We start from the raw sequence: 26,916 nt of genomic DNA, 5'->3' as shown, positions 1-26,916 counted from the left end.
ATAGGATATGGCTTTGAGTGTGGGTGGCAAGTTAAGTATTTTTCCTTCATGTCACTCAATCTTATTTAAGTACTAGATTTAAAATCCTACTCATCCATTTTGCTAAGCTTACTAGCAGCATGTGCCAGTCTTCATACTCAAAAGAGAAACAGTTAAAATATATCTTTAGGAAAAAATTACCTTACACACAGATATTTCTGAAAGTGCAAGTACCTTGATTGGAAATCTGATGTGGCAATTAGTAATAAAGAAATAACGAACTATGGAAAAACTGGAGAAAAAAACCCCACATTTAAATCCAAATTACCCAAGAAATTTAAAGGACTGTGAGGTTGCAAAAAGACAGAAGACAGTCCTCTGAAATACAGAAAGAGTATGTCAAAGTGTAAGTGGAATATTTAGTCACACAGGTGCAAAAGACAACACCACTTCTGTCATACTGTAATGTTTTTAACTGTTTACCATTACCATGAGTCAGATTTTATCAAAAAAAATTTCTGCAAAGTTGCACTGCAATCAGTTTCACTCCTCCCCTTTTATGATTCATAATCTACATTTTCCAACATATTCTATTTCTGGAAGTCAAAGGCTGCTATTTTCTAAGATGTTAATTATTTCAGGAACACAGTAGAAACATCTATTCTTGAATGAAGCAGATAAATAAAGTAATACCTCTGGTCTAAAGAGACAGTCTTAAATACCCTATTATATAATTAGAGGGTAAATTAGCTAGTCAATTAAATGGCAGAAGTGCTGCAATCATGGTTCTGGCATTCAGGAGAGATCAAGTTTGAGCAGAGACAACACCTAAACTAGTCAGACATTTCAGAATTTCAGTGCAGAAACACGGACCTTCTATCTAAGCTAATAAATACCTTGCACATGCAGGTTTATCACCACCCAAGTTGACTCAGTCCACAGACAATTCTGACAACATTTAACATTAAGCCTTAAGTACATGTCTATTGAAACTATGACTACCTGCTGAAAGAGAACATATTTCTCTGTACTCTGGTAGTGTTCATAAGACACTTAGATTTTCTGTGGTATATGCTTACATTAAACCGATTCCTGCTGCCCCAGGACAGGGTAGATACAAACACTGTTTTTATGCTGAGAAAGTGCCTTCGATCTTCATTTAAGTCCTCACCAATATGCTTAACATGAACCAACAATATTCACGTAGAAGGCAGGCTAGGGATACACCTGGACGGCTTTTTGTATCTAAACACAATTCACTGGAATCTCCTGGAAACTTCCACATCCAACACTAATACAGACACAAACTACTGTTGATACTATTGGTGTGTTTCTTTGTGTGCAGAGGAGTATCTGGGGCTGAGCAACCAGGACGGACATAGCCAGCAGGCCAAACAGCAGCTCCTGCCGCTGTTTTGACCCATTATCAGAGCTGTCAGAAAAAACAGCACAGTTAATTGGCAATCAGGCCCAATAGTTTTCTCCATCCCTGCAGATAATTAGCAATTTCTTTACCAGCTCTTCATTTCAAATTCTATTTGCCTTGTTTCCACACGCAGCTGCTTCCGCAACGACAATGGACGTTACACATGCTGACTCAAGAGCTCATTTTCTTTTGTTGCTGTTCTTTTTCTCTGGCATTAGGGACACACCTCCTCTGTCCCTGCTGCAAGTACCACTCTATTGCTGCTTCATCCCTAAATCTGTTTTTCCTAATAACAGCCAATCTAGCATAATTTGCAAATACAGGCTGTGCAGAAGAATTACTGCTTTTATGTCAATAATCAGCTGGTTATTAATATGTACTATCTACAATTATAAAACATTAAAATTCTGCTTCTTTTATTGCGCTCTGAATCAAACTGCTGTAGATTTTAATGCAAACCGAGCCCCACAAGCCCCATAGTTTAACCTGCAGCATTCCTGTGTTAGCTTATCTGGGATTCTTCAGGCCAACGTGGTGGGAAAAAGGTGGCTTTCATGCACCACTGGTCTTTTAAGCTCTCATCAGATTAAACTAGGAGTTCTATGCTGTCTCAGAGAGCAAAGAATGCATTATAAGTTATAAGACACAGAAAAAGAACTTTAAGTCAAGGCTATGCATCAGATGTTCCCTTTAATCTGTAAGAAGAGAAGAGAAAACACTGCTGTATTTTAACTGAGGAAATGCTAATAAAACAACAGTGAAAAGACTTGTATATTATAAAAATTTGAGTAATGGAACTAATTGCCATTGATATACAGAATGACAGCTTTACATGAATACAGGAAGATTCTTTTCAGGAAGATAAAACTTCCAAAGTTTTTGTTTGCTGTTTGGTTTTTGGGGAGGTTTCTCCCCCAGTTTACACTGAAAGATGTTTTTACTTTGGCCAAGATTATTCTTGACTCGCAAGGATAAATATGATTAGGGGATAACTACATCAGCCCTTTAGCAATGTGAAAGGACAAATTATTTTAAGCGTTTCACTAGTGGTCTGTAATAAAACAGCAGTGGCAATAAACTTTAAAAAAAAAAATAACCTACTGGAGATTAACTTTTTAACTTACTGTGGTAAGTCTTTTAATCTTTATGACAAAATGATTAATCAGTGGGCTTCAGTGACTTTATAAATCTTTTATTATTATAGTTTACACTGGTATTGGATATGGAAAGATAGCTTATCTTTCCCATATCTGTGAAAAAGCTGCAGGAGACAAATAGGAGAGAATTACACTTCATGTTATCCAAAGTGAAAGAAGTCTATACAGTCCTCTCAACATAGAATCAATCAATCAATGATGAGCACTGAGTCTTATAAAGAAAGATACAAAAATAGATCCACTCCTAATGCAGCCAAAGAGGATGCCTGTAAACCTTTAAAAGAGGAGAGCACCAAAAGGTCAAAGTAATTAGCTATATAAATACATATACCTCTATATATAAAAAAAATAAAAGAGATTGCAACTGCTGAAGCACATTGCTAATTTTTGAAGGAATAGGCAGGGTATAATTATGATATCAGGTACAGTTATTAACAGAATAGAATGAAGTGGAAAGTTCTTTAAATATCATACAGTCAGTCTGAAGTTTTACTACCTGAAAGAGTCAGAGGGTCTGTTTCTCAACCTGGGCTCATAAATGTGGCTGGATACATTTATGAGCATCAAAAGTATTTGATGACTAGAAGTTAGAGGATAACAATGAAGAACGGTTATGCTTCAAACATATAAACTGATAATCTATGGAATTTTCCTCAGTCTTCTATGTACAGCATTACACAGTGAACAAGGTACAATTTAAGAGGGGAAAAACAGGGTTATTGTTTAACTTCTTCCAAAACCATACGCACTGATCTTTGCTAGAGGAAGACTATCAAACTAGGCAGAGTGATAAATTTTAAGCGTATGAAATACGTATCTTTTGTAAGGAGGAATAGAAGATCTACATCGAAGTTAATTATTCACTCTATAGGAATTTATTCAACATAGTACAGTAACTCTGGTGAATAATAAAATCAATATTTTCCACTATGCCTTTAAGATAAACATGGGTGACTCAAGAATAAACAGTAAAACAATAAGCTGAGATACCTGACTGTTAGGCTGGTCATGGGCCTAATCTGACTTCACTTACTATGTATAAATACAGAACAATTTCATCAGGCTTAAATCAGGATGAAGAGCACTTCTATTATAAAGCAGATACATGTTTACTTTAGAAAGATACCTTTATCACCCAAACAAAATGCCTCCAGCTTCCTTTGGCTGCTGAGTATACAGAATAGCCATGCAAATTCATCAACAGTATCAGTTTCACGTAGTTTCCTTCACATGCATCATTCAGGAGGATCTCAGACTGCCTGAGCTTTGTATTGTTACATTCAGCACTGCTAATAAAAAACATCAATGGAAAGCTTACCTATGCCAGAAGGACCACATCTAGGAAAGTAATTTTGAAAAAATCCTATTGCATGCAGAGCTCGTAGAAGTACCTTTCCTGAAACATTCTGCAAACCTAACCTGTTTGCAGTTTAGCTACACCAACACTTTGGGCTGAATTTGCCCAAACTGATTTCTCAGACCATGTGTGACCTGTTCTGGTTTGGTTAATTAGTTATTTTTCTAAGAGTTCTACAGATTTCACCTGCCTCCAGCAGAGGGCTAAAAGTGTTTTATCCCCTCTGTTCTGGAACAGGGGCATGAAATCTGTCTATCCCATATCCACAGGCAAAGCGATGCCTGCTCATCCAACATTAACCCAGATGTTGCCTGATTTATAAAACTCATAAAAATCCTGCTTGAATCTGTTGTGTCAAGGATTCTTTGAGGCTGTACTCTTCCATGTCATTTGCAGTAAGTGTGCCGTAGTCTAGAATAGCAGGTGGTATGTAAGAATTCACCTCTGCAACTGCTCCTTGCAGCTGCCAAGAGAAGGCACAGCACCTTACCCTCTGGTTCCAAAGACCAAGGGGAAAGTAGGGAGTCAACTCACATCTTCAAAGTCCCACAACAGATCACAGACACTGCCCCACTGCTCCTGGTCCCATTTGTTTTAATACAACAAGCTGTGGTATTAACAAGCACATCATTAAAAGCAAATCTGAAATAGTGACATACTCTGTGAAAACAGGATGCTGAGCTGATACAAGTCAATACCACTAGCCCTGCAGAGCTGTGTGCACGAGTTACTGCTTTCTAATTGTATTTTCTGATGTTTATAAAATACAGTCATTCTTAACACACTAGCTGTTTTTAGATCATTTTCACAAGTAACACAGAACAGCAATGAAGTTAAATTTGTGTATTTCTCCAATACAGTGCGTCCTGGGTTCCCTACCTGTTAGCAAATAATTTCCAGATTAAAAATAATAATAAAAAAAATATATATGCACAAAGCTGCTTCCATGCAACAAGTAGCTTTCCTGTAGGACTTGAGAATACCAGACAAATCAGTATTAGAAATATAAAAACAAGATGTTTCTGATAGATCTATTTCTAAAAGACAACACTTCTGTTTTTCAGAATACAAAAATCAGATTGTCTGCAAAAACAATATACCCCTTAATCTGAAGCAAAATCATGCCCGTTTTGATATGGCCTTTATGTTTTACTTGATGAAAACTTCAAGATTAAGTACTCTGAACTCTCTGCCTATTTTATGTCATTTAAATACAACATATTAGTTTTCCAATAAATTTGGGATTACAGAATCAAAGCATACAACATAAAATACTAAACAGTTGTGCCATAAGAAGCAACAAATAAAAGGACACAAAAAATAAAGTTTCCCTACAGAATCTCTAACAGGGGTAAATTCAAAGAACTCTGATACAAAGTAAAGGTTGGATATAGCGAATCTGCTAAAGTGGCACTTGCTCTCGGTTTTATTATGCACCACCTTTGCCTTGGTGAAAGTTCAATAACACCACACACATGGTATCCAAGGTGTCAAGAGAAATGCAGACACATAAGGAAAATGAAAGCACAGGAGGAATTTGAATACACTCAAACCATAAATCTTAATTACCCTTTATGCTGTCTCAACATCTTTCATGATCAATTACAAATATTTAAAATATTTCTTTCATTCCTCAACAACATAAATATTTATTCAGGATAAAGAACACAAAAGGCATAAGGACTTAACGTTTAACATAAACATACCAAGTATCCACTAATAAGAGACTGTTTCAACTAAAAAGTGTTTTCAGAACTCCTTGCGAATAAAAGAAGCTTATGTCCTCGTGGGAATGAAATAGAGTAAACAAGAATAAAATTGCCACAATCTACAGTAGAAAAGGATGGTCCTATTATGCCCTTTAAAAGAGTTGGAGCCTAGTATTTGCCGGCAAACAGCTTGGAGACAGAGCTAAAGTTGCACAAGTTCAAATGCCTGGATGATGTCAGAAGCTAGGAAGATGTACCACCAACCCACAGCAATTCAGCTCTGAAACACCCTAACTAAGCCTTACAGTTGGTCTAAAGAAGATTAGTTACTTTTGCACTCAGGTACAAAACATATTCTAGAAGCTCACAATGCAACTTATCAGATATTACCACAGCAAAGGTACCACAGTTATTAAGGACAAGTTTTTCAGTTATGTTACAGCAACTTCAAGTGGAGTCAGCTAAATTTATGTATTTTCAGCATCTCTAATAATCATGCCATAAATTAGTGAAAAACTTTAGAAACAAATAACTCAAATATAATGCAACTGCAATGATATTCCTTCCAAAAGAGATAAAAGCAGCTCTTGCTTACTGCTGCTACAGAAATGCAGGTGTTAGTGTAAACAGAAAGGTTCCTCAAGGTCTCAGTTCTACAATTCATTACACACGTGGAAAGTCATAGACATACTTGCTAAAATTTTAATTTTGCAATAAGAAACTCTTGCATCCAGCAATAAAACCTGCATGCCGTTAATGGTACACAAGGGCAGGAAAGAACACAGAAAAACAGTGTCAGGAGGCGTGGGACTAGGGAATTCCCCTGGGAGACATGAGATCACACAGAAGACCTTCCCTTTTTGAGCAAACCCTAGAACAAGTGTCTCCTCTAGCCTATTAGAAAATGTACGTTTGTAGAAACCACTAGAATTGCAATAGATGTGATCTTTGTGGGTGTGGTATTAACCTTCGCAATGTAAGTAATTTTTAGTGTTTCTTTAGCTTACAACATACTGTGCAGAATCTACAGTAATTTTTACCTTTTACTGATACAGTCAAAACTAGTGCTCACAAAGGAAATTCACACTCTCACAAAGGAAACTCACAAAGGAAAGTCTTGGTATAAAACTCATGAAACTTGCAGCCCATTTTTGAGCACTATGTGGCTTACACTGGAGAGATCCATTTTTACCTCTGTTATATCAGACATATAACATAGTTACAGTCAAGTCTGCTTCTACTCACAATTGAAGTCTCAGTTATTTGCAATGAAAAGCTTTATTCATTTAAGCATGAACGTGTTTTCCTTAGCTCAAGAACACTATCGAGCCTGCCCACTGTAACTCAAAATAATAATGGTAACAGAAGTGAAGCAACCCCACCATCTCATCTTTTTATCCAAGAACCTGAAGTTGAGTTTTTGGATATAAATTAAACAGTTAAAAGCAATGTTCTGAAAGCAAAAATCTTGCTTTTCCATTTTACACTTGGCAATGTCTGTAGACAAGTAATCCATGATTGCAGAGCTACATTCAAATTAATTAGTAAGGTATTAACAGTTAGGATGGAGCTCAGGACAGATTAAGGTGACTTGGAAGAAACTTCTTGACAAGTGTAAACACCATAATGTTTATACGGGTCCAGGAAGCATTTGACTGAGCCTTGAACAGAAACCAGATTTGCCTTTCTATCAACAAGTTCAATCAATTTAATATACTCGAAAACCTTTTCTTATCTCCTCTCACCAGCAATATCATTTGCCCTCTGGATGGATCATGTGATACTCCCCAAAAATCAGTTTATTATACTAAAACCTATTTCCTATGCTGACTAGTCATTTGGCTTCCCTGTACACAAATGTGCTAGACCCTCCGTCCCGGAGAACTTCTGCAAGTCCCCATCAAGCACCTCTCCTGCTTTTCCTATACTACAAAGCTACCCTTCCCTCACTGACCTTGTCCCCTATACACCTCCTTTACCCATATGAGTGTCTTTGCCTGCGTATCAATTCTGGATGCATCCACCCAGGGATGAGTCAACTGCGCTGCCTCTGGAAGGCCAGAGTTAGCAATGATCACGCTTTCCAATTAGCACTGGAAGCTGGTGCGTCGTATGCTGCCACCAAAAACAAGGAAAAAATACGGGCTGAACCAACACCACAGCCACAGGGTTTTGGCAGTTATGGCACAGGGTGCCAAACCCAGAAATTGCGGCAGGATGAATGCCTACAAAGGCCAAAGCATCACCACAGTTTTATCATGCAAATGCATGTTAGATGGAAAGAGTCTATCATTAACATACAAAAAAATTAATGAGAAACCAGGCAACAGTTTGTCATAAAACCCGCTTGATTACCAGACACCGCTCTGTAGAATTTTTTTATTTTTTTTTTTTAAGTCCAAACTTGGTTTCTCTGACATTTCATTAAAGCAAACCACACTAAAATATAAATGGAAAGGCTACACTAATAAAAGCAAGTTGATTCAGGCACTCCATCCTCAAGTCATTCCCTTGTGCCTAGGCTGACATTACATATCAAGTTTACAACAGCAAAAGGGAGTGAGTTAAAAGACACACGGGCAAATGATACTTAATCTCTTTCTTTCTCTGTCTAGGTTTATGCACATAGAGCTTTTGTTGGCATGCAACTACAATAACAAATAAAAATTGCGTTATTTTTATAAGAATTTCCCATATGAATATTCTCTGATATATATCTTAATTAGGAAACAAATCCTGAAATTCTTATTGAAACATTTCCATCAGTAAGAACTTTGTCTGTGCACACGGCAAAACTCACGCTCAGAGCTCACGGTGGCAGAGGGGCTTTCTGGGTGTCCCAGTACTCTAGAAATAAGATTCACAACTTGGGGGTTACACTTTAATTATTCTTGTACTTCTTTATTAAACTACAGCACTGCTAGTTAATTGCTAAACAGAAAAGCTAACCAGAAGCAGCAGTCATAACCAAAACTTTTCAAAAACAATCACAAGTCAGACCCTAACTAACTACAAAAAAAAATGTCAAAGGGTTTTAAAATTAGTCATATGGAATGACATCTGCCTTCTGTTTTCAGTTCCTTCACATTATTCTCTAGTTAACTTTTCAAGTTTTTCTCTGTCACTGGAATGACTAGAAATTTGTTTTAAAATTAAACAGTTCCTCACATAATTTCTCAACTCCACAAACTGACTTTTGAGACCATCTTCAATTTTCATGGAAAGCTCAGTCAAATTATGAGAACCAATGATATTTGTGGAAGTCACTGACTCACCATCTTCTGGTCTGCCTCTGAATTACAATTTAAGTAGTACGTTTCTAAAAGTGATAGTGCAATTTAAGTCAGATAGTTGCAATGTTATCTCCACCTCAGTATTTATAATAAGGAGACAAAAGTAATCAGAAACATTAAAATACAACAAATAGCACAGCTTTTCACTATCTACTAGCTTCTAGCACAACGTTATTATCAATTTCACAGCAAAAATTGTGCTGCTGCTATTAGCAAATTAAAATTTCATGTTAGATGCTTCACTGTTTTTCAGTTTGCTGGATTTTAAATTTCATCTCCTACAATTAAAGTGTACTCACCTTCAGTTGTTTAATCTGTTACAATATCATGGATATATTTACAATATCTTCTGCAAGGCTGTCAATTTTTGCCCCAAGCCTCTATTTTTTTGAGATTTCGGTGCTGCATGAGAGGTAGGACATACCGTACTCAGTGTTCTTTGCTAAGGAATTTATCCTTCTATGGCACTCATAACTTCAGAAACATACCTTTTTCTTAAGCCCACTGGAACATTATGAGCCATTTTTCTCTTCTCCAAGCATGAAAACAACATTTAGTTAGCATGTGACTTAAGCAAAACTATGAACACAGCTATCAGCGAACAGACAGACTAAGAGGCAGAAGGGGAGGGAGATTTTAAAACAGTGCAACTGCAACACTCCAAGAAAACTACTGCCTTTATCTTTCTGTGCTCCTGTCCTCTGGTAGTCTGAAGTAGTAAACCTCAGCTTGCTACAAATACTAAAACTCCAGCAGAGAGACACAGGCTAACTCCTACTAATGAACTACGTTTTAAGGTCACCCCAGAAGTTAATCATGTGAAGATCATTAGGAGTAACAACAGAAATGCACATTCATTCTCCTGCCCTCAGCAATTCAATATACATCCACGTATTCTTCATATTCCAGCTAACTGCAATTACTAAGTAGTACCAAATAGATGTGTGTTGCCAGGCTATTTTTCAGTTTTCATTAATTATCAGATGGCAGCAGGGCCTTCTGTCACCTACTAATTCCTCGTTCAACTCTACATGGTTCAAAAGATTATTAGAAGATTAGACTGATCAGCTACTATACTACAAGCAAGCCAGGATTTTCTGTCATGGAAAATTCATAGGTTATTTTTGCTTTTCTTTTTTCATTGGTCAAGCTAGAGGAAAAAGGAGGGTCTTCTACAATACATGGCAAAAGCAGCTGGCAGCATTTCAAAATCTCAGTCTCCGCAGAATCTGCCGATGCATAAATGCTACCCACCTGCCCGTTCACAGCCTGAAGGAGCTATGTTTGCCTAAGTGTTGAGGGTAAAAGGAGCGCATTAGTAAATCTGAGTAACTAAAACTAAATAGAGTATTGTTTGTAGCTTCTAAATTAGAAGACTATCTGGGGCACACATGAAGTTCATTTGCTGGTACTGTAGTTCTGAATAATTAGGCCAGAAGAAAACATCTACAGTTGTTGTTGCCAACTGTCATTTCTAATCACATTTTGCAGAGGAAAAAAAATTTCTGAGCCTTTTTTTTTGTAACTAAATTATTCAAAACCTCAGCCTTAGAATTCCTATTATTAAGAGATAGTTTTCATTTAAAAATATAAAGTTGTTTCTGATGCTTACGTGAAAACTTTACCATCTTTCTTACAAACATCAGAAATCAAAATAAAAAAAAAGTTTACAAAAATCTTGGGTTTAGACAAATTCTTTGATTTTTTTTTTAATAGTTTGAGCTGCCAACAAAAGCAGGCATCCCTAAGCATTTAAATCATTCGTTGCAACTATGCAAAACAATGCATAAAGATGTGCATGATTTTATTAACTAGAAATGTTGTTTTGTTTTTTCAAGTATCATAAAAACATTCATCTTACAAAACAGTTCTAGGCTAGTAATAACCCTTGCAAACCTAAAAATGATCGTTCTAAAAAATTACTTGTTGCTTTAAAATTAATGACCTAAAGTCCCATAAAGTGAGAAAGATATGCTTATGCAGTTATCTACAGACTGATAACTACAGGGCTCAATACCTACTACACACAAAAATCCTGTAAACTGGTCACACAGATTACCTTTGTAAGGAGTCTTTTTGCTTAGCTAAACATGAATTCTGAGTATTCTTAAGTTTAATATGCATTTTTATTTGCTTTGTGCTAGCCATTTTAGAACATCCCACAGTAATGTGACAATTACTTGCTCTCATAGCCTGCATTAAATGCTAGTCTTCCAAAATTGCCAAATAACAATCCAAAGTCTTTCCAAACTGTGACACTTTCAAAGTAAAATATTAATATTTCTTACACCACTTTTAAGTCCTAACACTTGTTAGGACTCTGAGAGCAGATTTCCACATGTTCAGCAAGTGAAATACGTAGCTAAAAACTGCCTCTTTCATGACAAAATGGTCAAGTGTGATCAACTATCAGACAAATCAGCTTGTTGATAAATCAGCGCTTTTACAAGGGCAAAAAAAGGTCTCTAGAGTAGATCTTGGAAGACAAACATTTTATTTCACATAATATTTTAAGTAAACAAACATTTTGGATTTTAAGTTAACTACAAGTCTGCACCAAGGAGCTCATCCTCCTCCCACTGACCTTCACAAAAATTGAATAACCCTGTCACGTTGCTGACTGTCACTTTACACAGTGACAACATTAAAAATAACTTATATTTCCAACTCTACAAAATCAATGTTCTTGAGCATTAAACAGTAATCTATATTTAAATCCCTAGTTTTAAATTTCTAAACATGGCACAGAAATATTTATTGTGGTACCAAGCCAACACCATGCATACCTTCCGTACTTTCATGCCCACTCCTACTGGCCTATCTCCCTCTGGTTGAGGAGTCCAGCTGAAAGCAATACAACTGAAATGACATCTTAATGAAGCACTTCTTAGGTAGCACAGAGACTACAGTAGCACCCAATTACTCATCCAACATATGCTTATTTGGTTGAGAAGGACTGATATGGATTAATCCTATTGAGTTTAAACGCCTTGATCTTAATTTACTTAGTAAAAAGCAGAATGATAGCTTAAACTATACGACAGAAGAGTTTGTTCCATAGATTAACCACCACAAAAATTATTTCAGGAGGGAAAGCATGCAGAAATTTTGGAATGCAACAGAAATATGTGCATCTATTACTATAGATCATTTTATAATTACTACTTTTCCCAAGGCAGTCAGTCTATCAGACAGAACTTCATTAAAAAGCCCAGCATGGCTGACCCAGTAGCTGTCTTTCACCACAACAGGAGGGCAGCCACTTCAGAGTGCAAGCCACCCCATGAAAACAAACATAACACGGCGTGCCAGAAGTAGGGATTTGCTCTGGCATGACAAACAACTAGTCTCATGTTGCTGTCAAGCCTCCCTTAGGAGCAGCTTTGGTAGGACCTGATCAAACCATTTTGCCCATGCTGAAGAAGCCAACCCGGAGGTTTAAATTTCAGGCCGAATGGATGGTCTCAAAGATTCTGGAAATTTTTGGGGGAGTGCACATTAGTTTTAATTATTATATTTTTTAAATCTCTGCTAAAAAAAAAAGAAGGATTTGTCCAATGGGCCTTGAATTAGTGAAGTAGTTATCTGTGGATACAACTCTAAGCACATGATAACTTTCCTTTAAAAATCAATTAAATTATTGATAAGATTTAGATTTATTTATGTGCCATAACGTTTTGCTAATTTGAGATGTGAAAAATATTCTGCCCCATACAATGAAATGGCTGATACAGGTGATGACAAGTAAAGCAAAATACATCTTTATATTCAGTTATGAATTGTTTTGTCACTGAATACAGTATGTTACCTAAGGGGAAAAAACAGATTTAGAATCAGTCAAGTCCTGAAGCCAGCTATATCAATGGCAAAATCCACAACAGTTTCAATTAAATATATCTTGATTCTATAAATCAAGCTTGGAAGGACTAGACGCATCGCAAAAGTAAAACAGCTCTAAGGAAAAGGAGAATTTCATACTACTCTATATTGACCTACCTTCAGTATATGAAAGAACAGAGTCTAGCTTCGTTTTGTCATAAGGGGATAAACCAGTTCAAAGAGAAATGGTAGGACATGTGGAAACAAAATGGGAGAAAGACAGACGTGGAGCTAGAAGAGAAGCTTGTTAAATCAGCAAGACAAAAGCATTCCAAACTACAAAAATTTTGGTAAACAAAAACCTATGAGGGAACATCCAGTTTAAAAAGAAACAGCTAGCTCCTGAAGCTCACACTGAGACAAATCCTTTAAATTAGCATTCAAGTAAATATAACCTTGCTGATAACATACAGCCTAATATTTCAGCTTTACTACACGTCAATGCTTTTAATCAGACCATTCTACCAATGATTATTAACAAGATGAACGGATGAATACACTAAGTGAATTAAACCGGGTAATACTGGAAGCAGCATTAATTTCTTTTTTTTCCGCTAGTGCCTATTATTATTAAGGAAACATCTGCAAGAGAGCCCTGAAAGTGAGTTGATAATCCTTTTCTCACCAAAAGCATGCACGTAGAAGCACACAATCTGCTTTATGCATAATTTATTTCTGAGGCTTAGCAATATCAGTCTCTCTGATGAGCTTTTGTAATGTACTACCTTTATTCTCTTTGGACACCTGTATGTAATACCAGTAACTAAGCACACACCCCCACATAAAAATCTAGAAATTAATCAAGTAATTTACATTTAGAATTACCAAAACAAATAATAAGGTATATAATATGGTCATGAATGACATTTAATATTTCCTGCATGTGACCAGCTGAATCAAAGCTGAAATCATGTAACTGTAATTTTATCACACACACAACACACTGGAGAATAGAGAAGTCGCCCTTACTGTTTCAGTTTGCAGCCCTTTTTTAAAGGTGTAGCAACAGCAATGCTTAAAAAACCCTTAATAAAGTGGCAGTACGTGACTGTAACCTGGAACTCCTGATCCATATTGAACTTCATCTGACTAACGCCTGTTGATTTCATTGTTAATATCCCTTTGTGTATTGCAACATGTCAACTGTTTGCTCAGTGAATGTCAAGGCTGAAATGAGCTAGTGAGACAACATCTTACACAGAATAGCTTAAAACCTGGGTTTCAGATTCAAAAGCATTTTAAGTTGTTTAGCTAGGTATCTTTTCCCAGCACTACATTTACAATTGATTGTTTCCTTATTGTTTGTCACAGTACACCAGAGCCTTCTCCAGTAATAAACTTGCTTGCTAGGATCAGATCCTTTTACTCCCTAGTACTCCTGTTCTACATTTGTTCAACCCATTTACGTAGACATAGTGATTTTTGGAGTTTTTATGGCAACAGTTATTCTGGATGTGAAGTATTTCATACATCATAGTGAATGCTATGAAAGTATTTTAGTTAATTTATTACTGCAATGAGAAGGGTGGCAACTAAACGCTACACACACACTTTACGCGAAGCGTTAAATGTAAGGGTACTGGTAAAAGATTTTTAGTTTAGGTACTTCCATATTATATGCTGTTAAGGTGATGTCCATTCCATTGACATAATCTTCAGAGTAGTGAAAGCTACAAGTACTGGGAAAATACTCACCAAGGAACATATGTTCCTCCAAAAGATAATGAATACTGTTCCAACATACATAGATTTAATTTATTTGACTTCTAAAAAAAAGAGGGTAAAATGACAAAACCCATGAATTCCCTTTCTCCCTTCTCCATTGTGTTGGTTTCTATAGTAAGCTGTGAAATGAGGAAAGTTGATGTTTAGCAGAACTTTTATCAATATTCCCATGCATAAACTCTATTCTAGTCTTAATCAGTATGGAATACAGAACCAGATGGAAAATTATTTCTCCTCACATTAAAATTCTCTCAGAAAACAACAATTTTCCACTATGAAAATTGTGGCTACTACAATTATTCAGATTTTCATTGAAATATTTTAATAAAAGAAGAACCTATTTAATTACAACAGCTAGTACTTTCAAATATAGTTTAAATGCATTCTAAATTGAAACACTGGACAATTTTCTTCTACCATGACTAGTACAGTCTTGCATTTTATTAAGGGATTTTTAAGCATCATTGTTGCTACAAGTTTAAAAAAAAAAAAAAAAGTAGTCATTTCCAGAGCCAATTAAACCATTGAATGTACATATCCTGCTTTTAGATTGCTGGCTTGCCTGTGGTCCTCACCACCATTTACCACCTGTTTCAATTTTTCACCTTTATTGTATTTAAATCATCAAACAATATTCAGGACAAGATATAATTTTAATCTGTGCTCCTTCACTCCAGCCAAATTGACTAAGCTACAGAGGAGTAGATAAAAACAGCGCATGCTGGAAAACACGTTTTTATGGTGTACAGGAACAATGCAAGGTGTTCAAAGGTCAGGCAACTACTCTGACAACCACCTTCGTGACTATATATGGAAATTAGTCCTCAAGTAATCATACAGGCCATTGGGCATTATTACATCAGCCACGCCAATCATAAACCATAAGCACACCTTGATATTACATGAAACTACTCAGTACAGTTCAGAGGACCTTCATGCACCATCTTGGCTGCTGGCCACTGTATCAGCCTGTATAATGTTCATATTTCACAGTTCAAGGAATACACACATGCATTTAAATGTCTTTATAATCGCTTGTGCCTACTTGCAAGAGACAGCTGATATTTAACTGCAGTCATGCTAACCACATGGGGGAACATCTCACATACATCCACAGAGTGGATGAGTCCCAAGAACAATAATTCCACCTCAGAATTAAACAACAGAGGGAAGAAAAGTACAATTAACATGCTCTTGTGCTCTGTGACTTGCTGGTCCAAGGCAAAGTCACTCAGTCTCTTAAAAATATTGACCTGCAGAGGTGTGTAGTAAAGCAGCAATGAAAGCCAAAGAAGATGGAGGCCTGAGCGTGGAAGAATCATGCAACTATAAAGCCAAAGGACTGCCAAAGTTGGGACAGAAGTAACGTCAGCTTCAGCAGAAACCTTGGTACTGTCACATACACTGGATGTGATACTCAGCTCTCTCTGTCTGCATGAATTTCTCCCTGGGTTCTGTCTGCAAAGTACAGGCTCCACACACCTAAGACTCATTTCACCAACATGAATTCTGCATTGGAAGAGAAAGCACAGAACAGTCTCAAGGCACACTGTTTTCATTAGCAGCGAGTGTCTCTCTCCAGCTGGATGATAATACACCTACTCCTCCTCCTGAGACTCAAGAGATATAAAAGTATAAAATAATGGGATGAGGAAGAAACAAGGAGATGAATTAAGTGTTTATTGAACTGCTAATCACGTGTTCAAGAAAAGCAAGGAACAAAGTCAGGTGTTTCAGTTGGTGTTTCTTTGGAGGGTTTGGGGAGGGCTAAGTTTTGCGAGTGCCCATAAAAATGTTTTTATGTGAAACATCTAGCAGATTTCTTACATCCTTGCAGCACAATGAAGTTGTTGTTATGGGCAGTCTTATAAAACCGCGGTAGCTGGAAGAACTTGACAATAGGGTCAGAAGGCAGTAGATGGGGCTTTGCAACCAGGAAGGAAAAAAGTCTCCTAATTTCACTCCCAGTGAGGGATCAGGAGCAGGAGATCTCTCTTTAGTGAATTGCTATAAGTAGTTAGTACTGGGGCCTACAGGAAGGATGGGGAGGGACTCTTCATCAGGGAGTGTAATGACAGGACACAGGGTAATGGTTTCAAACTGAAAGAGGGTGGATTTAGATTGGATATCAGGAAGAAATTCTTTACAGTAAAGGTGGTGAGGCACTGGAACAGGCTGCCCAGAGAAGCTGTCTTTGCCCCATCTCTGGAAGCGTTCAACGCCAGGCTGGATGAGGCTTTGAGCAGCCTGGTCTAGTGGGAGATACCCCTGCCCATGGCAGGGGGGTTGGAACTAGATGATCTTTAAGGTCCCTTCCAACCCGAGCCATTCTATGATTCTATACTTATTACAAAAAAGAAAAAAAACCTGAATTACATGCTTGGTAAATTCTTAGAGAAACTGCACCACAAATTTATACAGCATTCTACCTATGACAAATGGAAACACTTCTACAATACCTATATTAATATGATCTCACTGTTGACTCAGACTTCCAGGCAAAAGTACTTCTTTTTTTCATTAATCACTTTGTGTGCCCCACTTATCTTTTACTAATAACAAAAATATCACCCTATGAGTCAATAAGTTTATTGTATTTCTTAGGATTGAAAGCTAAAGAATATTATAGCCTGCTCAAACTCTCCTAAGATCCCAACTGATATCTTGCCATCTGTCTTATCAGGGATGACACAGGAATTTTAACTCTACATCAAATTAGCAAGTATTGCAATTTACACCTTTCCTAGTGTGATTGTTGTCTCAGGCTTGTAAGTTTACACTCAGAATGCTGTTTCCACAATAAATAGATTTTTTTTTTAATTGAAGTCGTGTAGAAAAATTTTGTGTTAAGAATAATACTGATAAGAAAACACAGATACACTTGGTCTTCCTGGACCATTAAAGTTCTACTTAACAAACATGTAAAGCTACACAGTTTCTGCTTTCTCTCCAGGAACGACTCTTGAAAGACAAATATTTTATAAAGTTAGCTAGTAGAAAACATTGCAATATATGTTGAAAAACAAACTAAGATAAAACCCAGTTACGTTTTGCAAAGTTTCTCAAAGTATTCCATGTCCTTCCCATGTTAGCAACCTCTGAAAGGTCAGCAGAATTTTTAATGAAACAGCATACCCATGTTTTGCAGGAAAAAAATAGCCATCTATGAATGAAAAATTAATAATAGATTCCCAAAAGCAATCATCTGAAATGAATCAGTAATTGAAATACACACATGCACCCACTTTGTGGGCTGTTTTACATGCGAGAGACACAGCCCTAGCACAGTGGAAACAGGCAACAGAATTAGAAGCCTCCGATAGGATTTTATTTCAGCCCGGAAACAACGCTAAGACAAAGTTCATGAACAAATGCAGAAAGAGCTACACCTCCTATCCTAATGTGAAAAACAAAGCTCAGACTTCAATTTCCCTTCACACCACCCCCCTGCTATTACTATCTATACACAAACTCCCTTATTTTATCCTTTTATACTCTGAGGTCTTGCAAACTTGCTACACAGGCAGTGCCCACAGGCGGGTCACAAGCTTAGCCTCACCAGCGCATCCCCGCCCGGCCACTAACGCGCACCTTCCGCGGGCCAGCGCGCAACGCTCCGCACGCTGCGGGATGCCGGACCAGCTCTTCGGCTTCTTTCTCAAAACCTTTCGCGCTTTATGCATTTTAAACGCGCTCGCTCCCTCAAAGGGACGTAAAAAGAAAACAACACACGCTAAAAGCAAAATAGGGACGTAAAAAGAAAACAACACACGCTAAAAGCAAAATAGTAACGGTAACATTGCTTAACCCCGCTCCTCACCGCTACCTACAGGCAGGGCACAGAGCCCCCGCACCCGCCAGAACGCGCCCTCCCACCAGCCAAGGGAGCCGGGCTCGCCGCTCCCTCCCCACGGAGGGACCAGAGGGAAGACACCAAGAACCGGCCGCAACCACCGCCTCGCTCGCTCCCTACCTGCCCGCTGACCGCCTCCTCCCCCAGTGCCGCACCGCCCGCCGGGGCCGCCGCCACCTGCTGCCGGCAGGGCAGGACGGGGCGGGCGGACGGGCAGCGCCGGCGGCCAATGGCAGGGCGGCAGGGGCGGGCCGAGGCGGGGGCCGCTCTGTGGGGCCCGCGGGATCGCTCTCCCTGAGAGGAGTGCCGTCACGGTCGGTTTTGGGGTATCCGTGAGCTGCGGGGAGCGCTCTGGCGGGAGTCTCTCAGCTAGCACCGAGGGCTCTCCTCGCCGCCCCTCAGGCCGGGACCGCTCCCCTCGACTCGGTTTAAACCACCCTCAAAAGTGCTGCTCTTCTCTCCCCGGCTGTGCCCCGCGAGTTCCCGGGAGCCGCGGTCTGCACCCCGCTGAGGCGCCCGTCGTGTCCGGACTCTGGCTGGCTCTCCCGGCAGCCCCCTCAGTGCCAGTACCGGGAAACGGCCGCGGCTAGGCCCCTGCGTGGTTGTCACCTGCCTGTGACCTGCCCGGCGGAGGAGAGCCCTACCGGGGCGGCCACTTGGAAGCGAGCGCTGAGGCGCCGCGGCCTCGCTGGCCTCTGGTGGCGAAGCGGTTAAAGCCGAGCCGCGCCGCGGGGGGGCGCACCCGCCAGCTGCAGGGCGTCGGAGTTTTGGATCCTGCCGGACGCCGTCACGCCGTTCCCGCCTCGGCGGCGCGCGGCCTGTTTCAAAGCGGGAGCCATGGCCGAGCAGGGCCTGGAGATGGCCTCCATGATCCCGGCCCTGCGGGAGCTGGCCAGGTAGGACATACCTCGCCCCCGTGTGTGTGTGGGGGTAAGCGTGGCCGGCCTCAGTATCAGTGTATGGCGTGGGGAGGTGGAAAAGTACGTTCCTTCCCCCCCACTGTGCGAGGTCCCCTGAGGCTGGGCCTATGCCCTCCCCTCATCGGAGGGCCCTTATGGGCCGCCTTCTCCCTCCACCTGCCTGGGTTGCATCCTCCCTCGTGGGTGGTGCTGGTAGAACCTGACGGGAGAGGAGTGTTGTCCTGCATAACACTCCACATCCTGGGGACTTGCGTTGTGGTTTTGGGTAAATGACTTATCCCTTCTTTTGGGACAGCAGTTTCACTGAGAATTAAAAGACCTTGGAAAACGTTTGGCTATAAAGTTTTAATGGCAGCATCAAGACTGCGGCTTTGTTTTGTGGTAGGCAGATAGTTGATGTGGAAGTCCCATTGTATGTTGGAGACTTGACCTGATGAGAGCTAGGTGCCATCTTAGTCACCTGAGAAGTTGCTATTGACACCTCTCATGCAGGGTGTTGGTAGCTAATCAGTTCAATCATTTTGGTTAATTACAAAAGTGGACCGAGTTCTTAACTTAATTTTTTTCTGCACCAAAGCTGGTTTGTTGCTTGGTAGAGCGTGTGGATAAATCCCTTAATCTGCCAGATGTGGCTTTAATATATAGCAAACATAATTGCATAACAAAACTAAATGATCTTCAGTACTTCATAAAACTTTTTACGTCTGAAGAATAAAGAGAAAGAGGAACAGGCTGGTCACTAAAACAGGAAATCAATTTGTATTTCTTTTTTAAGACTTCCAGAAGAAAAAAAAATTAGTGTTTAACATTGTGTTAAACTTCAAATAATTATTTTGTATTTTAAAAAGGATAAAGTCAAAATAACGTACTTTTAATTTTAGTGCCAGTCCAGAAGAATACAATGCAGCTGTGCGGAAACCAAGACAAATACTCTGCCAGTTCATTGACAGAATTCTTACAGATGTAGATGTTGGTAAGTATTACATCCTTATCTCTTAAAATTATTACCTGCTTTATGCGTTAAGCAGTTCCTGCCAAAAAAAAGTTACAACTCTCATTTCACCAGATGTAGTAGTTGAATGCAATACTACTTATGACTTATTTTTTAATAACTTCCACAATGAAGTATTTGCTGTTATGATGTGAAGTAACTTACGTCAGTTTTATGAATATAAATGCTTGCAATATTGAAAATCAGTTGTATCATGTAATGTGATTGTTCATTGAGTAATATAGCTTGCAAGTCTTAATACGCACAGGGTTTTTCAGAATTGAAATACTTTGATGTAAACAGCTTTATTTTTAATTTTAGAATTCAAACAAAGCCTTATTTTAGTACTCCTTAAATCATGTTAAGGTTCCAATTATTACAGTACTTCAACAACAGTTCTGTAATTATGAAATCCATATACTACAAAATTATAATTTGTAGTTATCTGTACATTTGCATCAAGGAGAATCACAGGATGGGTAACTTACTGTTTCCAAGGTATAATTTCATGTGGCTGTCTCAGTAAGACTGATATTTTGTCTAGTGAATTGATAAATTTAAGTATCATACCCATGTTACTCTCCAGATGACGTGTTTGTTAATTCTGTTATAGTCCTGAAAGGAAAGGCTATAAAAGTAAAAAGCTAATCTGCTTTAGATACTACTTTTGAATACATAAGTGTTCTACTTTATTATTACCATGAGAATGGTAATAATATAGCTTTTCTGGTTAATTGTGATCTGAATCTGAGATAGTTTCCTTCTTATGCTAACTAGCCATGTGGAATTTGGATAAATCTGATGTGATTCAGATACCTGTTTCAGTGGAGCTATACAGCAGCATTAGATATGTTTGGTATTTTGCTAAACTTTCTGATTTCAGTAAGATGACCTTACCATTTAAAAAATTCTATTTCTTGGAGATTTAGAACAATTCTTAGTTAGGGCTTTTTTCTACCAAGTTCATAACCTAGGGAAAATTGTGCGATTAAAAATTAAAATGCTAACTATTCGCTATTCTTCACTCATCAAACAGTTGGATATAATACTAACTAAATGTTAATGCATAATATTTAAGCTGAGTAATTTATATTTTTCTTCATACAGTTTGCTGTCACACAGTGAGTTTATAATATGCACAAAATCATTATAATGGATTAATAAAGCACACTCCCAATTGCTAACTATACAGTTTTAATGCTATATCATGGTATTTTATATAATAAATTTCTTCTTTCTCTTTAGGTATTAAAAAAAATTGTGAAGTTGATTTATTGCAATGCTAATTCAGAAATGTGTCTCCTTTTCTTTTAAAGTTGCTTTGGAACTGATTAAGAAATCAGATTCACAGCCAAGTTCTGTAATGTTGCTTGATTTTATTCAACATATCATGAAATCTTCCCCGCTTATGTTTGTAAGCGTGGATGGAAATCAGGAGGAAAACGAATGCAGTTGCATTGGTGAGTTTGTTGAAAATGTTTATGTTGAAGCCTGATATTTTCAGGATTTACACTTTTTGACAATGAGATCTTACAAAAGAACAAAAATAGGGAAAAGGCAGATTTTTAAGTTTTGTTACATATTTATAAGTAAATGAAAAATGTGATAGACCTTTAATGTTGTGAATTGATTTGCAGTTGTGATAATGGAAACTTATCAGGACAGTTTGATCTTATTCGTTACCATTGCTTAGTGGTATTACCCGGTTCATGTTGATGAGATATCTTGTACGCATATTCATTGGCTGAGGGTGTTTTTAACTGGGGAAAATTTCAGGAACTACCCATATAAAATGTCTGTCTTTTTTTTCCCCATTCCCTCCCCTGGCATAGAGCCCTGCCTCCCCTTTCCCTCTTTTTTCAACAAGATCTGCTGAAGAAATGTCCCAGTGAAAGCTCTCTGTTGGCTAAGCCTACTTGCATTAATCTCAAGGAGTTGTCTTTTGTTATGCTGATGAGCAACCTCAGGCAGGTGCTCATAATAGGAGGTTTTGGTTTTTATCTTAATAATTTTCCATTTGTTGTTTCTTTTTTATTGTCCTAGAATTTAGTAACTGGATCATAACAAGGCTTCTCCGAATTGCTGCAACTCCAAACTGCAACACGTTGCACAAGAACATCTGTGACGTCATTTGCTCTTTACTGTCTCTGTTTAAAATGAAGAGTTGCTCCATTTTTGAAGTACTAACAAAAGACTTGCTACAGCTTTTCCAAGACTTAATCTTCCTGCATGAAAGAGATGCACAAAAGCATCTCTGGGGAGATGTACTGCTCTGGCCAGTGACTGTAAAGAGATTTTCAAGCAATACAAGTGACAATGTGGGATATTTAAGATTGGCACCGTTACAGCTGATGGGTATGCCCAACGTAGAATGTTTGGAAGTTATATTAATGTCTATTCTGACAGATATTGTTGCAGATGTGTTTTTTGTAAGACAAGATATTATTCTCTGGGGGATAGGCTGCTCCCTGTTGGAGTATGGCAGTCCAAAAGTTAAAGCTTTGGCAGTGAAGTTTTTAGTAAAATTAATTCATTTAGGAGGACCTCCAGAACAGCTGGCCAGCGTTTTTTTCACAGTCTTTTTTGGAATTCTACAGTCAGCACTTGAAATGGATACTGAACAATCAGAACTGTTTGGAGAACAATTCTTACTGTTGGTGAGGACATTGTTGCCGTTTGAAGCAGATTCTTACAAAAATATTGAACCTGTCTACTTGAATATGCTACTAGAGAAGCTCTGTGCATTGTTTGAAGGTGATGTGTTTAGGTGTCTTCAGTCTGAAAAGCTGAAAGCCGCTTTTTGCCATATGCTGCAGTATTTTCTGGAGTTTGTTCCAACTGGCTATGAATCTGCATTACAAGTAAGAAAAGTCCGTATCAGTACCATATGTGGAATTTTTGTGAATGTGCTTGGAACTCGGGAAGAACAAGAGGTAGGTTAATTTTAAAAACTGTATTTTTCATGTGAATAGATAATGTACAAAAACCTACGTGTGTACAATGAAGAAAATCTAGGAAGTACTGTTTTAGTTGCATAATTAGATTGATACTCCTTGTTTCTCAGCTATTTCATGTATTTGTAGAAGTCAGAGTTCTTTAATTAGTTGGATGTAGCTGGACCCTGTGTTTTCCAGATGTATTAAACTATTGAGAAGCTATGTAGGCACAAGGATCTGTCTGTAATCATAGTATAAAATGCGGCTAGGGCACAGTGTACACACATACAAGGGCAGCTTTACAAGTAATTTCCCTTCATCTGAGCTGTTCTTACTTTCTAACCATATGCTTTTAGTCATATTTGTTTGGGACAGGCAGGCAGAAAGGTTTGAATTAAAATAGAATCATAAAATAGTTTGGGTTGGAAGGGACCTTTAAAGGTCATCTAGCTCACTCCCCCCTGCAGTGAGCAGGGGCATCTTCAACTAGATCACGTTGCTCAGAGCCCGGTCCAACCTGACCTTGAAAGTTCCCAGGGATGGGGCATCACCTACCTCTCTGGGCAACCTGTGCCAGTGTTTCACCACACTCATTGTAAAAAAAAACTATTTTTGTATGTTCAATCTAAATCTATTCTCTTTTAGTTTAAAAAACATAATGAGGTGTTAATGATGAGGTGTTAATACGCTGAGTGTTCCCTCTACCCCATACACTTACAGGCATATCATATGTATTGTCTCTTAAACTTAGCATGTCTTGCTGGCTTTGGTAGCAAGGTGTTATGGCAAGAACTGGGAAACAGCTGTACTAGCTGTATTCTCTCTGGTAGGAACACAGGAAATTTCATTGCTTATGAGAATTTTCATCTTATAATTAAGATTTTTGTACAGAAAGGTTTAAGAAGGTTGTTACCATAATATTTTGAATGTTTATATTTTAATATCATGTCTTTGAGAAGTAAGGCATAGTATGCATCATGGTACCTCTGCTGTTTTTCCATCCCAGTATCTAGTGAGTCCACTTTATACAGCATTAAAAACACAAACGGAAGAAATCTTTCAGGAGCTTCATCAGAACCAGCTAGATACTTCTGACACTGATGGGTGGAGCAGCAGCAGTGATGAAGTTCCAGAGAAAAAACGACGACTAAGCCTACAAACAAAGCATCCAAAGAAATCACCTACACCAGTAGTGTATGACACTTATTCAATAAGTACTTTTATAGTGATTTGGCTAGTTAATAATAACAAATGACAATCTTTTTGAGGCAGTTTCTTCATAACAACCACCGTGAAAGATCTTCTGGGAAAAGATCTAAATGATGAAATGATATTTTGAAGGATCAGAATCTACAGATGATTTCTAAGCCAAGCTTTAGTTAGAGACTGTATTTTTTAATATGTTCAACGCAAATTATTTTCATTTTTACACACTGAAAACAGAAAAGCTGAGAAAATATATACAGAATGAGAGAGTTATATATGTAACTATGCTGTTGTGCTGGACATGCTTAAAGCAGGTCTAGTTAAGTCAGGTTGTTCTCAGATGAACGAAGCCAGTTCTCTCAGCCTCTGCTTGTGCTGTGCTTCAGCTCCCTGATTATCTTGGACTTGCTCCAACATGTTGATCTCTTTCTTGTATTTGGGCACTCAAAACTGGCTCCAGAATGCTGTACTGCAGGTTTGGGCTCATGATCAGCCTTCGCTCTTGATAATACAGCCCAGTATATAGTTGACCTTCTTTGCAACAAGGTCATGCCACTTTTACATTCAACTTTTCCACAAGTCTGTTGGTTGGGTCATTTTCTCCAAAGCTGCTTGCTAGGCAGTCAGCCCTCAGCCTGTTGTGTTGCATGGGTTTTTAGTGCCAGGTGCAGGACTTTTCATAAGTCTCTGTTGACCTTCATGAGGTTTTCATTAGCCTAATTTTCCAGCCAGTTGAGGTCCTTCAAATAAGCAGCATTCCTTTTATCCATAGAGCTACCTGTCTCATTGTAGAAAGGAATCAACTTAGTCTGTCATGATTTGCCCTGGGTAAATATATGCAGGCTATTCCCAGTCGCTGTCTTGTCCCTTATGTAGCTAGAAATGAGTTTAAGGAAGACTTTTTCCATAACTTTCCCAGGGACTGAGGTTAGGCTAGCAGGCCTATAGTTCCTTGAATCCTCTTTTTTTGCCTTTCTTGAAGATGGGTGGAATGTTTGCCTTTTTATAGTCGTTGGGAACCACCTTGGTCACCATGACCTTCCAAGGATTGTAGAATTATACCTTTATAGCCTTTCAGATAAGTCTGATTTGCATCACACTTAACTTCAGAGTTAGTATCCTGCTCTCCTGAAGAGCATGTTTAAGCTAAAACTTCGTTTGGTATTTTCCTAATCTTGTATCCAACATCGATTAGCTCTGTTCTTGCTATGATGATTTATCTTTTCTTAAAAAAAAAAAAAGTATGTGTTGGAAAGTAATTAATATGGTCAAATTGCAGACTTAGTCCCGTAAACATGAAATTGAAGAGCACTCTATGGAATGCCATCACAAAGAAAGCCGCATCCTTAATATTTATCCTTGAGAAAGAAATTCTGCCAGCGGATGTTCTTCAGACTGTAGAAGGGATTGCTGTAATTCTGCAACTAGCTGCTTTGTGCATAGTTCATTGTTCGCCCCCAACAAATTCTACCAGGTAAAGGTACCAAGGTGAAACCGTGAAATCGGTAGTTTCTTGTAATTGTTATTATGATTTGTGTAGATTACTTTAATGTTTGCCCATATATCAGGACAAGTGTTAGATAAGTCCTGGATGTTTTGAAGAAGTACATTTTCATAGTAACTTTGCTTACAAGCAATACAATATTAGATGTTGCATTGATGATATGACTTTTATTTTACCAGCCTAGATCATAAAGTAACTCATCCATGTAACTCTGACACATATAAGAGTACTCCAAGCTCCTCAGGTTCAGTGGTGAATACACAGTTCACGTGGATTTCCTCTGATTTCATCACAAGAGTAGTAGAAGCCTGCAGAAACCTGTTAGCAGCTGCTGCGCAGATTGTTAACCTAGAACAAGTGATTGACAGAATAGTCAAAATCTTTGATGCTTTGCTGTATGCACAAGGTGAGAAATCCTTTCAACTAGCATGTCTTTTATTGGATTTGTAAATTAGGAATGCATTGACTAAATTGGTCTGTTGTGGTAGAGGTACTGAATGTTAGAACTCCAATTTCTGTACAAAAAAGGTTAAATAAAAACCAAGAGCATTCCTCTCTGTCTAGAGAGCTTCCTTTGCATTCCTTTTTGAACTTTACTGAGATTTACTAGTCTTTGTCTGTACTTCTGTTGATTTTTATCTGAACAAGAGACTACATGGGGATAGTGAATATGCATAAGAATGAAATGAACGTTTAGCAGTTTTCTCTATAAAGCACACAGAGGCAGGATGTCTTACTATCTTGGTTTCACTCAAAGATTTCAACGCTTCCGACCAGCTTCAACAAATGTGGCACGGAGGATGTGTTCCAAAAATATTAAGTACTTGTATGTTTCTTTTTAAAGTAGCTAGTAGGATGGAGGACAGACTTTACGAAAAACTAAAGTGTTACTATGAGTTCAGTTTGCTAGCCATCCCAAAGTCCGCTTGAGAGTCTCCGTAAAAATCCAGAGATATGGAAGTTATATTGATTCTGCTGCTC

General features: G+C 38.4%; 2 protein-coding genes across 3 annotated transcripts in view; one reads left to right on the top strand and one right to left on the bottom strand.

The window, feature by feature from the left end:
- The window catches only part of PLS1 (plastin 1), a 47,667-nt gene extending 28,723 nt beyond the window's left edge, over positions 1-18,944 (bottom strand). Inside the window, exon 1 of the mRNA XM_074591360.1 lies at positions 18,499-18,944. The gene's annotated coding sequence lies outside the window, so the exon portion shown is untranslated. The remainder of the gene's footprint in view (positions 1-18,498) is intronic.
- The window catches only part of ATR (ATR checkpoint kinase), a 42,501-nt gene continuing 34,221 nt past the window's right edge, over positions 18,637-26,916 (top strand). For both annotated transcript variants that reach the window (XM_074591358.1, XM_074591357.1), the window contains exons 1-7: positions 18,637-19,274; positions 20,180-20,271; positions 21,606-21,749; positions 22,333-23,222; positions 24,232-24,419; positions 25,711-25,905; positions 26,115-26,341. In XM_074591358.1, coding sequence (XP_074447459.1) covers positions 19,216-19,274; positions 20,180-20,271; positions 21,606-21,749; positions 22,333-23,222; positions 24,232-24,419; positions 25,711-25,905; positions 26,115-26,341 — 1,795 coding nt within the window. In that variant the 5' untranslated portion in view covers positions 18,637-19,215. The remainder of the gene's footprint in view (positions 19,275-20,179; positions 20,272-21,605; positions 21,750-22,332; positions 23,223-24,231; positions 24,420-25,710; positions 25,906-26,114; positions 26,342-26,916) is intronic.

This window comes from Larus michahellis, chromosome 6 (genome assembly GCF_964199755.1).
Source record: "Larus michahellis chromosome 6, bLarMic1.1, whole genome shotgun sequence".
NCBI classification, from domain to species: Eukaryota; Metazoa; Chordata; class Aves; order Charadriiformes; family Laridae; genus Larus; species Larus michahellis.
This window is presented reverse-complemented; position numbering and strand designations above follow the sequence as displayed.